Below are 15111 nucleotides of genomic sequence, written 5' to 3'. Positions count from 1 at the left end.
GATGCTTCATTATAATGAGTGCTGGCAGTGAGTGAAGCATTCTCATCTGGTTCACAAGACTTTGTCCAGCTGAAAGAGTTAAGGCACCAGCAGTAAAGTGATAGGGAATTATAAGATGAATTTCTTTTTTTTTTTTTTTTTTGGAAAATGAATTTCTAAAGGGCCTTTTTTTTTTTCTTTTTATATCATCTCACTTGCTCCTAAGACTTGCCAACATTTTAAGCTTATTGTTCTGTGTGGTCTGGACCCCCTGCTGTGGCCATCTTGGTCTCCTCCGGGTCCTGGGATAATTTCTAGTTAAAAACATGATGGAGCCTCAAATGTTGAAGTTGACACAGACAGAGCCCTCACATGTCTCCCCCAAAGAAATGTGCTGGACTCTTTATTTAAGGGGAAACAGACCCTCATGATTCTGACTCCAACCTTTTCTCTATACCATTCTCTCTTCTTATTCCCACGAATTTTGTAGATCATAAGGGAGGGGGTATGGTGCAATAGAGTGGGCCCTGGAGGCAGGAGAATTATAAGGACATCACCCCTTTATAATCTTTTTTTTAAATGTTTAGTATCTTTGAGAGAGAGAGAATGAGACAGAGCATGAGCAGGGGAGGGGCAAGGAGAGAGGGGGGCACAGAATCTGAAGCAGGCTCCGTGCTTGTCAGCACAGAGCCCAACGTAGGGCTCAAACTCACAGTGCAGAGCCTGACGTGAGGATCGAACTCACGAACTGTGAGAGCATGCCCTGAGCCGAAGTCAGACGCTTAGCCGATTGAGCCAACCCAGGTGCCCCAGAAATCACCCCTTTAATCAAGAAAAACTCCCAATCTCTAGGAGATGAGGAGCTTCTAAGAGGGAAACCACTCTGCCTGCAGGTGGGTGGCTCCACAGGAGTAGCCAATAGCATCACTGCGTTTCCATCAGAGGCGTGGAGGTAGCACTTGGTCACCCTGTGGCCTCAGAAAACATACTTTTCCCTATAGCCCTAGCAAGGGTGGAAATTCCCCTAGGTACTAAAGCTTTCCCTTTAGCCCAAGGAGGCCAACAAAAACTGTTCTCCAAAACATTAAAGGAAGACAAAAAGAAATTTAAAAACCACAAATTCCATATAATAATATGGTTCTTGCAGCAGAGGTGCAGATATTACTTACACACAGCGAATGTGTTTCTATTTCCCACCCCTAAGAGAGGAGGGTTCACGCAAGGCCTAGAGGTAGATTTGAGTCTGTGCTGGGGCACAAGAGGAGGTCACCACAACATAAGGCCTTAGAGGGCCATCGGCAGACCTGGGTTTCCTTCTGAGTCCTGAGTATCCTGGATGGCCCAGAAGGGACAAGAGTGGGAAAGGTCTCACAATAAGAGTGGGTGTGGGAAGGGTTTCACAATAAAAGACCTTGCAAAGTAATCTGTCCTTTAGCTTTTCTTTTCCTCCGACAGTCCTTCTATGATAAACACATTCCATTAATAGACATTACTGGTCCATTTAAGAAATAGCAGATGCATTATTAATGCCATTTCAGTACAGTCAACAGGAAAAGGTGGCTCCTCTCTGTGGGAAGCATTTCTGAGTCCATCAGTGGCTTGTGTGACCCATCTTAATTGATGGGTTGTTATTCATTACTTAGTTCTCAAAATGCAACCTGGGGAAAAACTCTACGGAGATATCAAGTACTTAAAAAGGGCAGAGTCAAGTGATGGTCTGCCGAGCACTAAAAAGGCTAAAGATTCACTCAAGCCAACCAAACCCTCAGAGTAGCGACATCTCTCACAAGGTGTGCCTTAGGGCAATCTCATCTTTTCCTTCCTCCTGCTCCCTGCACTGCTTTCTCCCGTAACCTTCGCGAAATTCCTCACAGCCATCCCTTCCACTCCCCTCCACTCTCCAGTTCACATAACTGAGGTAGTAATGAAATGAGAACGTGCAGGAAATCCTCGTATGAAAAATACACCGTGAGTAGTTGTGCTTCACGTAGTTCCTGTACACAAGGTGATTCCTTAGGTGATTCTTGATTGTACTTACTGTCCCCGCCTGCCTTTCCAGCTCACACGCCACATCATGCACACTCAGCTTCAGCCGAATTGGCTCACATGCTTTACCACATCTGTCATTTTCCAACCTCTGTGCCTTTGCCACGGCTGGTCTCCCCTCAGTCCTCCATGGCTTCAAGGCTCACCTTACAGGGGTCTGTCTCCTTCATGAAGGCTTCCAGGACCCCCTCTTCTTCCCTAAATACCCAAAGGACAGGATCTGTACAATTTAGGCGGTTACCATTGGATACATATCTGTCATATAGGACTATGAGTGCAGGAAAGGGATTTACCTTACTTTGTACCACGGGGCCTTCATCGAGTAGGTGGTCACGGAGGCTTGTAGAATGATAAGAGATGGGGGAGGGGGACAGAAAGGAAGGAAGGAAGAAACGGAGGGAGGGAGGATGGACTGATTCCTGATCACCATGCCTCTGGCCATTAGCCGGCATATTTGAAGCGTCTGAGGACAGAGTGACTAAGCCTGTGCATATTCATAGATTTCAGAGATAATTCTGCCAGAGCATTAAGTTAAATTTGTCTTCTGAAGCAACTTCTAGGTCACCAAGGCTCCAAGTCTGTGCTAAGGCCTATCCATTGACAGAAGTGTAATCAGATGAACACATTTGATCTCATAATTAGCATCTCCCAGGGGGTGACCCTTGCATGAAAATCATCTGGAGGGCTTGCCAGATTTTTTTCAGCAGATTTTTTCAGGCCCAAGCTGGGCCAGAGCATCACAGCCCTTAGTGGGCAAGGCCAAGGAACCTGAAGAACTGAGCCACCTGCAACTGTTGTGCCAGCAAAGTCTGAAAACCGCCACTCCGCCCAGGGCTGTCAGCTCCGTCTTGCCAAGCCGACGGGAAGCTTTTGTGGAAAAAAACCATTCGATTTGGAGATCCAAAAATCTGCTGTTGTTCCAACAGCTCTGCTATAACTAGACCTGTGGGGTTGTTTCTTCCTTCAGAAAACAGAGCTAAAACTCTCTGGAATGATCATTAAGATTAGCTGCAAAAGTACAAAGCCCAGGGTAGGACACTGCTTTTTTTTTTTTTCTTTAAGTTTATTTATTTATTTGGAGAGACAGCCCAAGCAGGGGAGGGGGAGGGAGAGAGAGAGGGGGAGAGAGAGAGAGAGAGAGAGAGGTGGGGAGAGAGAGAATCCCAAGCAGGCTTCATGTTGTCAGCACAAAACCTGATGCAGGGCTTGAACTTACAACCTGTGAGATCATGACCTGAGCCAAAATCAAGAGTCAGACACTTACCAACTGAGCCACCTGGGTGCCCCTAGGACACTGCGTTTATTAAATGCACCAGAACATATGAAGTAGGAGGTCTCTATATGTTACATTTTTTTTTTACCACTCTTTGACTGAAATGTAACATTTCCTTTAATTATGAATGTAGGCAACAAAACATGGCCATGTTAGCAGTATCTGTATCTTCACACCAATAGAAATTACAGATATTTTCCCACATTACAGTTATTGCAGATATCTCAAAATACATTTTAAGCTCACCACTACTTTAAAAGATGGGTAGTTAAGGGGCGCCTGGGTGGCCCAGTCAGTTAAATGTCTGACATCAGCTCAGGTCATGATCTCACGGTTTGGGAGTTTGAGCCCGTGTCGTGCTCTGTGCTGACAGCTCAGAGCCTAGATCCTGCTTCGGATTCTGTGTGTCCCTCTCTCTCTCTCTGCTCCTCCCCTGCTTGCACTCTGTCTCTTTCTCTCTCTCGAAAATAAACATTAAAAAATAAATAAAAGAAGGGTAGTTATTAGAACTGTTGCTTTAAAAAAGAAGCACATGAGTCTCCATAAGAATTTTTCAATATTCTGATTATTGTATTTCAATATAATTGGTTCTTTGTAAACTTTTTTTTTTATTTTTTTAAAAAAGAGAGAGAGACAGAGCATGCGCCGGTGAGGGGCAAAGAAAGAGGGAGACACAGAATCGGAAGCAGTTTCCAGGCTCTGAGCTGTCAGCACAGAGCCCGACATGGGACTCAAACCATGAACTACAAGATCATGACCCTATAGGCTAAGTCGGATGGACTCTTAACTGCCTGAGCCACCCAGGTGCCCCTGTAAACTTCTATTTTTATGTACTTGAAAACAAGCTGATGGATGGACAGATGGGAAAATATGTGATAAAGCAAGCATAGTATAAAATGTTAATGGAAGAAACTAGATGGTGGGAAGACAGCTGTTCGCAACGCAGAATTCAACTTTTCATAATACAATGTTGGGAGAAATCTGAAAAGGGGTGCCTAGGTTTCACCAGACCACCAGAGGGGTTTATGGCCTAGGAAAAAAGTTAGAAACCCCTGACCTAGTGGTACTAGTGTCCTTTACTGGCTAGCCAGTCTTCACTCACTCACTAGGTGAGTTCTTCATCATTGGACAAAGGACCCCAAGCCCCAGTGTCGAATTCCAGGAGTTAGGCTGGTAACCTTTTCCTAGACTAGGAAATCTCAAAGTTTTGCAGAATCAAAGTGGGTCAGTGGTGTTTTCTCCCACCTCAGCCTTCCAACCTTAATCTTACACCTCACTCATAGCTCTGAAGAGAGAAAAGATTACCCCAAAGTAGGACACTAGTCAAATCCCAGAAACCAAAGCCAAGATCACGAGAACATCTGCCGGCACACCAGGCAGGGCAAGTCCGGGCCCCTTTCCCAGGCCCTAGACAGAAGAGAAGACATTCCCAGAGACACGCCTTCAATCACCAGCCACTCGCCCCCCAACTCTGCCCTCAGGACTGCAACTGGCTATGGGGTCCCAGAACTTCTTTCAGGGAGGAGGGAGGGGGGAGGAACAGAGCCTCCAACTGGCTCCCCTGGACATTGGAACCATGGTCCTGGCTCCTTTGTGGTACTTGGGAAGAGTTCTTCTTTCAGACAGACCACCAGGAAGGACTAGTGCTTCCTGATGCCCACCGGTAAATCTGCACAACTCAGTTCTCCCATTTCTGGAGGTCATGCTGCTCCAATTCTATCTGAATCAAAGCATCCTTACTCACCCAGAGGCTCCAAAGTTCAGAGGGAGAAATACACCTCTTACTTCTATCCCAGAAGACAGTGCAGTCCAGAAGAGCTAATGAGAAGGAACCAGGGCCACATTTGAACTGGACAAGAAAGTAAAGCACAGAGGGCACAAAAAAGTCATCTTTTTTGTGGTTGTTGTTGTTGTTTACTTATTTTTGAGAGAGAGAGAGGCAGGGGCAGAGAGTGGGTGGACAGAGGAGCCGAAGTGGGCTCTACACTGACAGCAGAGAGCCTGATGCAGGGTTCAAGCCCAGGAACCGCAAGATCATGACCTGAGCCGGAGTCAGATGCTTAACCGATTTAGCCCCGGGCGTCCCCCCCAAAAAACGTCTTCTTATTTCATGGGAAAGTACATGGTCTTGCCGACAAAGTAAGGTAAACTAAAGCTATGATTATATATCCATTAAGCAAATAAGTCAAGTAAAAACAGAGATCCCAGGACATGTTCATGCTGCTGATAACCATGTAACACGGCTCAGTCCTTCTGGAAAGCTATTTGGCATCCTATAGCAATTACAAAAATGTCTTTAATTCCACTTTTGGAAAAGTTGAAAGGGTCTCTTTACAGTTTATACTGTAAAGAGCTCTGCACAGTTATTAATTCCCCAAAGACACACTAGACCAAGGTGTCACTTCTCCCCATCCCATCCACCTACATTTGTCAGCAGCATTTTTTTCTCTGACACTGGTTCCTTGAAAATGGTCACAAATTCTCACAAATGGCAAAATATATGGTTCTATTTATGTAAAAGAAAACAGGGGCGCCTGGGTGGCTCAGTCAGTTAGGCATCCAACTTTGCCTCAGGTCACGATCTCACAGTTCACGGTTTGAGCCCACATCAGGCTCTGTGCTCAGAGCCTGGAGCCTGCATTGGATTCTGTGTCTCCTTCTCTGTCCCTGCCCCCTTGTGCTCTGTCTTTCCCAAAAATAAACATTAAAAAAATTATATAATGCTATTTAAAAAAAAAAAGAAGGAAAACAAAACAAAACCCCAAACCTATGTACTATATACGTATTTATGTGAATATTTACAAGTGCACAGGATAAAGCCTGGAAGGATGTACACCACACCAGTTCACCTCAGCTTCTAAGGAGGGCCACAGGGTGGAGCAGGGTGTGACAAAGGCAGTTTTTCACTTTTCACTGTGATCTTACTGTGAGAGTGTGATTAGTTATGTACTTTCCAAAATATACTTCCACTAATCAAAGTCAAGTTAACTGAAGTTGGAAATTGTCTATTTAGGTGCGTCCAGCTACTTCCTGACCTCTGATACTAGAACTACTCTTCCTAAAGTGATTAAATGTTTCCCTTGATTCCATTTACTAAATCTGTTTTGTTTTGTTTTTTTAATTTTTTTTAAGGTTTATTTATTTTTGAGAGACAGAGAGAGACAGAGCATGAGCAGGGGAGGGGCACAGAGAGAAAGGGAGACACAGAATCTGAAGCAGGCTCCAGGCTCTGAGCTGTCAGCACAGAGCCCGCTGTTGGGCTCGAATTCACAGACAGCAAGATTATGACCTGAGCCGAAGTAGGAGGCTTAACCAACTGAGCCACCCAGACGCCCCACTAAATCTGTTCTTAAAATAATGGTAGGGGTGGCTGGCTGGCTCAGTCGGTGGGTGGAGCATGCAACTACTGATCTTGTGGTTGTGAGTTCAGGCCCCACGTGGGGTGTAGAGATTTCTTAAAAATAAAATCTTTTTTAAAAAAAAAAAGTAATGGTAAAATTCTGGCACTATTACAAGGCTTACCATTACTAATTATAGCTAGGAGACCCCAAAATACCTATATCCCTAAAATACCTAATTTCCCTTCTTGTAAGGGTACAGAAGATGTGCACAGACCTTTCACTATATACAGATAATGTAAGACTGCTGAGCTTTGCCATACGAAGCATCCTTTCTCAAAATTTAATTAGGCCTAACAAGCTTGCCAGATTAAGGTTTTCACATCTGCTTGATGTCATGCCTTCTTCAACAACCAAAGTTCAGATGTTTTCAGAAGAGAAAAAGGTTATTTGAATCTGTGCTCACTAGGTGTTAAACGGGGGAAATGAAAACAGAGAAATCACAAGGGGCATTTTCCCCATGCTAGTGTCAAGCTGACTTCATCTTGGTCCTTATCTGGTCAAGACAGCAGCCATAACCCATTGTCCTTGTATCTATACAAGCTTTGGCACTTCCTGTTCTCAGGGAGAGGACGATGAACAGGAAATGGAAAATGCCTGGCACTAGAAAAGCATCTTTTAGAATAAAGGCCTTGGCCCAAGCTACAGCAGATGAATTTGTAAAATCTAATCATGTCTCTGTTTATAATAGTCCTTTCCCTTCTCAGACTGGTCCCTTACACAGTCTCTTGACTACAAGTGCATTGGTTTAACTCCAATCAGATCAGCACAGCTCAGTCAATAGCTCATAGGTGGTCAATATAAGGCTTGACTGTTATAATGGGAGTAGGATCTTATTTGTAATAATAATTTTTTTTAAATTTTTTCTTAATGTTTATTTATTTTTGAGACAGAGAGAGACAGAGCATGAACGGGGGAGGGCCAGAGAGAGAGGGAGACACAGAATCTGAAACAGGCTCCAGGCTCTGAGCGGTCGGCACAGAGCCTGATGCGGGGCTCGAACTCACGGACCGTGAGATCATGACCTGAGCCGAAGTCGGACGCTTAACCGACTGAGCCACCCAGGCGCCCCATAATAATAATTGTTTAAAAAAATATAAATCCAAGGGGTGCAACTCACCTAAAACACTGCAAACTTGGACATAACTCCTGGATCCAACAATAGGAAAATATCTAAGCAAACTTACCTCTTTCTTTGCCTTCAAAGACAAATCCTCTGAAGTAACTCAAGAAGTGTAAAGAGGGAAGAAGTCCATGGTAGCACTGGAAATTGAGAATGATACAATAAAGGAACCAAAAATATGAAGGAATTCTTGGAAGAAGTGATGCAGATGGAATCAGATCAGCAGAAAAGCTGATCACGCTAAAGAGCCAGTGATTTAACACAGGTAACATAAGAGGCTCCATGAGAAGTGGATGGGTTCTCCAATCAAGCCCCAGAAATTGCCAAAGGCAGAGTGGCAGGGAGTGAGACCATGGGCAGGCTGTGAGGCAGAGAGTGGAGGGTACACACAGCAATCCCCTTAACATCAGGCAAAGTTAACTTCCCAGAGCTCTACAAGTTCTAGTCAAAGAAATAAGGGTGAAAAAGAGTACAAATACAAGAAAGACTCCACATCACCATTATTTCTTTTTTTTAACATTTATTTATTTTTGAGAGAGAGAGAGAGAGAGCACACACGCATGAGTGGAGGAGGGGCACAGAGAGAGGGGGACAGAGTATCTGAAGCAGGCTCTAGGCTCCGAGACGTCAGCACGGAGCCTGATGTGGGGCTCAAACTCGTAAACTGCGAGATCATGACCTGAGCCAAAGTTGGACACTTAACCGACTGAGTCACCCAGGCGTCCCCCAAATCACCATTATTTCCAGACAGGATTTTCTCCTTTGAAAATCCAAGAGAATCAACTAAAAAGCTATTTAAAAAACAGAGTTCAGTAAGATGGCCAGATAAGATATTCAAAAGAACAAATTTTCTAAATACAAGCTCTATAATCAGCCAGGGGAAAAAGACATTTTTCACAGTAGCAATAAAAAATATAATATAGGGGAGCCTGGGTGGCTCAGTCGGTTAAGCATCTGACTCTTGGCTCATGTCCTGATCTCACAGTTGGGAATTCAAGTCCTACATCGGGCTCTGTGCTGACAGTGCAGAGCCTGCTTGGGATTTTCTCTCTCTCTCTCTCTCTCTGTCTCTCTCTCTCTCTGTCTCTCTGCCCCTCCACTGCTGGCATGTATGCACATGCGCTCTCTCTCTCAAAAATAAACTTAAAAAAAAAACAAAAAAACAATACAGCTGGAAATAAAAGTCTTCATAAATTAAGATCTCTGAAAGAAATTATAAAACCTTGCTGCAGGGTGTTTTCAAAAATCTCAGCGAGTGGAGAAATGTCTTATTTCTGAGTAAGAAAATAATGCTGTAAAGAAAGCAGTTCTCCTCAACGTAATCTGTACATTTATTTATTTAAAAAAAAATTTTTTTTAACATTTATTTATTTTTGAGATAGAGAGAGACAGAGCATGAACGGGGGAGGGGCAGAGAGAGAGGGAGACACAGAATCGGAAGCAGGCTCCAGGCTCCGAGCCATCAGCCCAGAGCCCGACGTGGGGCTCGAACCCACAGACCGCGAGATCGTGACCTGAACTGAAGTCAGACGCTTAACCGACTGAGCCACCCAGGTGCCCCAACCTAATCTGTACATTTAAATTAAAACCTCAAAGGTTTTCTTTTAGGAATCTGAAACACTGATATTAAGAATTATCTGAAAGAATAGAAGCAGTAGTTTTTCTTAAGAATGAAAATGTCCTATCAGGTATCACAGTTTACTGCAAAGTTATAATGAAAACTGGTATCAAAAACAGAATCCCATTTTCCACAATGATCAGGTTGGCAAAATAGTGAAAATGTGATGATGCCCAGCTGGTGGCAATGGACACAGTGGCACTTTGATATTCTCTGAGTGGGGGTGTCAACTGGTAGAAACCTTTTGGAGGTTGTCATCATCTATCAAAAACAACTGAATTGAAGTGTAGCTGACAATGTCATATTCGTTTCAGGCGTACAACGGTGATTCAACAACTCTACATGTTCTGCTGTGCTCACCACAAGTGCAGCTACCTGTGTCACCATACAGTGTTGTCACAATGCCACTGGTTACAATCCCCGTTCTGTACCTTTCGTTCTCATGACTTATTTCGTCTATCAAAATTTTAAATGCACGTCATCTTGGAGCCAGTGATCGTGCTAGGAACTTACCCATCGACATACTTGAAAAGCACACCAGGGAGGATACGTGTTTAGAGATGTTCATCACACCTTTTCTTTGTAATAAAAAGAAGGAAAGAAATAGAAACAACCTAAATATCCACTTGTAGGGATTTGTTAGGTAAATACAATGCAGTGTATCACGGAACTGTTAAAAAGGATGGGGTAGATCTGCAGAGGTTGCTACCGAAAGGTGCCTAAAATCCATTAGATGAAAAAGTAGGAGGGAGAACAATCTATACAATCTAATTCCTATATCCATACATGGATATGCATATGCTGGTATATGCAGAGGAATATTTTTAAAGAATATCTAAAAATGTATTAACAGTGGTTGGTTTTGGAAAGAGATTGGAGGTGGAGAGGAGAGGGAGACTAACTTTTTATTTTTTAGATACCTTTGTGCTGTTTAGAATTTATCGTTTGCATAATGCTAAAAAGTGTTCCTTCAATTGTGGTACTGGTACAGTAACAAACAGATCAGTGAAACAAAATTAAATTTCCAGAATTTATATGCATTCATAGGAATTTCACGAGTAGTAACAGCAGAATTTTAATTTATTAAAAAAAATTTTTTTAACGTTTTATTTATTTTTGAGACAGAGAGAGACAGAGCATGAACAGGGGAGTGGCAGAGAGAGAGGGAGACACAGAATCGGAAGCAGCTCCAGGCTCTGAGCCATCAGCCCAGAGCCCGACACGGGGCTCGAACCCACGGACCACAAGATCGTGACCTGAGCTGAAGTCGGACGCCCAACCGACTGAGCCACCCAGGCGCCCCAGAATTTTAATTTATTAATGGACATTTCATTAATGACATAGAGACAGCTGTTATTCACTGGAAATAAAATAGTTGGACTCGAGGTCAACAGGAAAACAGAAACCACTCTAGATATTTCAAGCAGAAAGGGATTTACTAATGAGAGTTATGTTTCAAATCTGTTGGGAGGGCTGGGAGATAAAAACGGGAGAGTTGGTATCACCCAGAGGTCGGGAGTTGCAGGGAGGGGCCGCGCTGTCGCACTGCCGCTCAGGGGTCTGCACTCACCTGCCTCCACCACTGCTGCCGCAACCAAAAGAAAGACCTCCTATCTTTCCACCTTCCATCTCATTCAAGTGCCTCTCACTGGCAAAATTGAAATTAGAAACCCACCTCAAAGGAGTCTGGGAGATGTTTGAAGCCTTTTAGCCCCTGCGAAACGGGAGAGCGTGAATAAGCAAAAAGGAGGTGGTTATTTCAGTTAATGGTGCTGTCAAAGTTAGTTATGCTTCTGGGAGAAAAACAAAATAAAAAGCAAAACTCAGTCCCTAATTTGCACTTTATACACACACACATTTCAGAAAAAATTAAAAATTAAAAAAATAACGAAAGCATCTGAATTAGATCAAGAAGACAAGGATATCTTTCTACATTATATACTGATAGACCATTTAATTTATTGCGATGACTTTTATGATCCATGAAAACAAAGACTGTTCCATTGCAGGGTTAAAAGTGGGGAGATGGGGCCAAGTTTTGACAGCAAGGGATATAAAAATAAAATAAGATACTAAGAGCGAAGCCGGCCTGTAACTAGGCCCTCATCTCTGTGCCCCCAACTCCCAGGCCAGGTTCCATCTCTTCCTGTGGAAGAATGCTCTCTCCTGGTGACAGTATTTACCAAGGAACAGAAGTCTCCCTGAGCAATCCACTGAGCAGGAAGCTGGGTAAGGATTAGCACAGTGCATGAAATAGATGTATTCATACATACAACAGAAATGAAACTACAGAACAGTCTTGCTTTTCTCCTCACCTCCTAGTTCCTGTTTTGGTGACCTCTGTTTTTCTACTTTTTACATTTGTTCCAGGCGTGCTTTTTTTGTGTTTTGATTTGAAGTAATAGGCCACATCTTAGGATCTTGAAAATGCCAGGATCTTTTGACCACTGTCCCCCAAGATGTACTTTGTAGAACACTATGTTGGGAGACATCAATGGAAATGCCAAGAAAAAAGCATTCTTAGGCAAATAAGGTTGGAAATTGCTATACCTCCTCTTGGAGAAAAAAAATATCACAAAGTATATTTCTGTATTAAAGGCACTTCTTTAAAGAAAAATTTAATTTTATTTAATTTCAAATGTTTCCCAAGTTTATTTTCTGCACAATACACAGACACTCTGGGGACAGTGTATGGTTAAAAAACAATGTTCCATTAACAATTTGTTAGATTCTGCTCTAGATCATCTTAAAAAAAAAAAAAAAAAAGGTAACGACACCAAGTCTCTAGAACTTGAAGGACTGGCTGATGTTCTCTCCCAATGGATGAGGAAGCTGGTCCTAATTTTCTTCTGTGAGCAGATTCTCTGATTTCAGCGAAGCCTTCTGTGTGCTGTCCAAGTTCAGATGCTGGTATTTTCTTTTAAAAAAGCCAAACTAAAACAAAGGAGGGGAAGTCCCATTATAGGCCTAAGATACCCATCTGTTTTAGAAAACCGTCATCTAGTTCTCTAGAACTTCTCACACCTCCTCTGAATTTCTCCCTGATAATCCAATCCTTCAAGATCAGTCTTAAAATGCTACCTTTCCACAAGTCTTTTCATTCTCCAGTCAGAAGTGATTTTCCACCTTCCTCTGAAACCCCAAACCTCCTTAACCTTTTTTTAAAAATTTGAGTGAGAGAGCATGTTTGAGTAGAGAAGAAACAGAGGAAGAGAAAGAGAAAGAGAAAGAGAAAAAGAGAGAGAGACACAGAATCTCAAGCAGGCTCCAAGCTCAGTGAGGAGCCCAATGCAAGCCTTGACCCCATGACCTAGGATCATGACCTGAGCCAAAATCAAGAGTCAGGCACTTAATGGGGCGCCTGGGTGGTTCAGTCAGTTAAGTGTCCAACTTCGGCTCAAGTCATGATCTTGTGGTTCACGAGTTTGAGCCCCGCATCAGGCTCTGCACTGACAGCTCAGAGCCTAAAGCCTACTTTGGATTCTGTGTCTCCCTCTGTCTCTCCCCCTGCCCCACCCCAGGTCACAGTCTGTCTGTCTCTCTCTCTCTCTCTCAAATAAATAAACATTAAAAAAAAAAAAAAGTCAGACACTTAACCCATTGAGCCACTCAGGTGCGCTGCTCCTTAACCTTTTTTTAACTTAACTAATTCTGCAAAATATCATAATTTTGGCTATAATGGATCTTAGTTATATAAAAATACTCAACCTACTACAGACAGTATGGCCTCCTACAGCAAGAAATGCACAATCTAGGGGCAGCTGGCTGGTTCAGTTGGTAAAGCATGAGACTCTTGATCTCAGGGTTGTTAAGTTCAAGCCCCATGTTAGGTGTAGAGATTACTTAATTATAAAAAAAAAAAAAATTGAGGAAAAAAATAAAAGGGAAACTCACAATCTACTAGGAACAGAAATAATTATAATACGGTGTGATGACTGACACTTGGAAGGGTTTCCAGAAAGTAGCTCACAGGAAAAGCACATAGCTCAGAGGACTGAGGAATCTCTGGGCTGGGTCTTAAGGAAAGAGTGTGAGCAAGGTGGGAAAGGGCATCGGGGTGGGGGGACGGCAGTATAGACAGCAAGCACACAGACACAAACCTATTTAGTTACACGTGTTTGGAGGAAAAAGCAAGACTTAAGAGTTGAGAAGGGTAAAGGCTGGAGAGTGAGGATCTTGAAAGCAGTAAAAAAAATGTCTGAACGTTAAAACAGGGGAAGGAAAGTAAAGGATTTAAAATAGGGGAATGACCATCAGATCCGTTTTAGGAAAATCTCTCTGTATCTTAATACTTCACATGAGTAGAACTGACCTTGAAAAGGGTGATTATAATCACAATCAAAACCAGAAGGCCACCAGCACTGCTTATAAAGATGAGGTGCAAATACTCCTTCTCTTTCAGGAAGATGATAGTGATCTAGAACAAGATACAGAGATCATCCAATAAGTCTCCTAAAGCAGATGAGAAAAAAATTCCACATGTTATTTTAAGGAGCAAAATATGAGAACTTGGCAACACTCTGTATATTGACCAAGACTGATGACAGTAAGGGAAAAAGCTAAAGTTTCCTGATGCAGCATCTAAAATTACCTAACGAGGCTTTCAGTTTCTGGTTCTACATGTAGAGAGCGTGGTACGTGCCACTCTGTACTAACAAGTAAAAAGCTGAACAGACTGAAAAAGCAACAACTCTTCTTGGCGCCCTAAGAGAGGGGAGGATACTTGGCAAACTGCTGCCCCCAAGATTAGCGAGACAGATAGACAAATACAGGCAGTAGAGGCTTCCCAGCGCTGGGGTAGGAAAACCCAATCTGTAATTCATGAATTAATCATGAGAAGTTCAGTACTGACAACTCTCAGAGTTAAAACCTCCAGGGAACCCAGTCGTATGGGAGCCTCCACAACACTATAAGGTTTTCCTCTAGGAGCTTGACCAGATCCCTACGGTAAATGCTCGACAAAAATCCCTTGATGCTTCTGGCAAGGGGAGAAGAAAAGGAACCATTTTGAAATAGGCCAGAGCACTCTGGCCTGCCATCGGGGAAACTAGTTAATTGGAACGTAACCTGCTAAGAGCCTAACTGACCCAGGGTAAGAGAAATACCCAACTCTAGGTATCCTGTCCCACCTAAGGGGACTGAAAAAAAAATGAGAAATACTTCTGAGGTTCACAGCCCAGAGGTGTAGGTTCACAGCACAGGAGCATGGGCTCACTAAAAGACTGAAATCTGATCACAGGATGGTAGAGCACATAAGCACTTCCTCCTTCCCCTCCCCCACACCTCACCACCACATCACTGAAGACCTATTTACAACAGTTCCTTTACCTGGTCCATCGTATCTGGTTATCAGGAAAAAAAAAATTACCAAGAAAAAAGAAACAAATAAAAAATCATAAAACATATCCAGATGCAAAAAACATCTTGAAGAGACAAAGCAAGCCTCAGAAGCAGACACGGAAAGGTGTTTGAATTATCATCAGACTTGGAATTTACAACAACTATGATTAACATGCTAAGGGCTCTAACAGATAAAGTAGACAGCATGCAAGAACAAAGACAAAGAACAGATAGGCAATGAAAGTAGAGAGATGGAAATCCCAGGAAAGAACCAAAAAGAAATGCTAGAGATAAAAAAAAAAAACCACTGTAACAGAAATGAAGAAAGCCTTTG

The 15111-nt window shown here is 42.9% G+C and overlaps 1 protein-coding gene across 8 annotated transcripts in view; it reads right to left on the bottom strand.

The window, feature by feature from the left end:
- Window positions 1–120: 120 nt before the first annotated feature.
- Window positions 121–15111, bottom strand: part of ITGAE (integrin subunit alpha E) — a 75316-nt gene continuing 60325 nt past the window's right edge. For 4 of the 8 annotated variants that reach the window (XM_078437604.2, XM_078437602.2, XM_078437598.2 and 1 more), the window contains 2 exons: window positions 13750–13854; window positions 12040–12371 (listed from right to left, as the gene is read on the bottom strand). In XM_078437604.2, coding sequence (XP_078293730.1) covers window positions 12276–12371; window positions 13750–13854 — 201 coding nt within the window. In that variant the 3' untranslated portion in view covers window positions 12040–12275. Of the gene's footprint in view, window positions 10016–10565; window positions 11914–12039; window positions 12372–13749; window positions 13855–15111 lie in introns of those variants that run through there. The other 4 variants (XR_013552066.2, XR_013552065.2, XM_078437599.2 and 1 more) reach the window with 4 other exon arrangements.

Source organism: Panthera onca, chromosome E1 (assembly GCF_046562875.1).
Source record: "Panthera onca isolate mPanOnc1 chromosome E1, mPanOnc1 haplotype 2, whole genome shotgun sequence".
Taxonomy (NCBI): domain Eukaryota; kingdom Metazoa; phylum Chordata; class Mammalia; order Carnivora; family Felidae; genus Panthera; species Panthera onca.
This window is presented reverse-complemented; position numbering and strand designations above follow the sequence as displayed.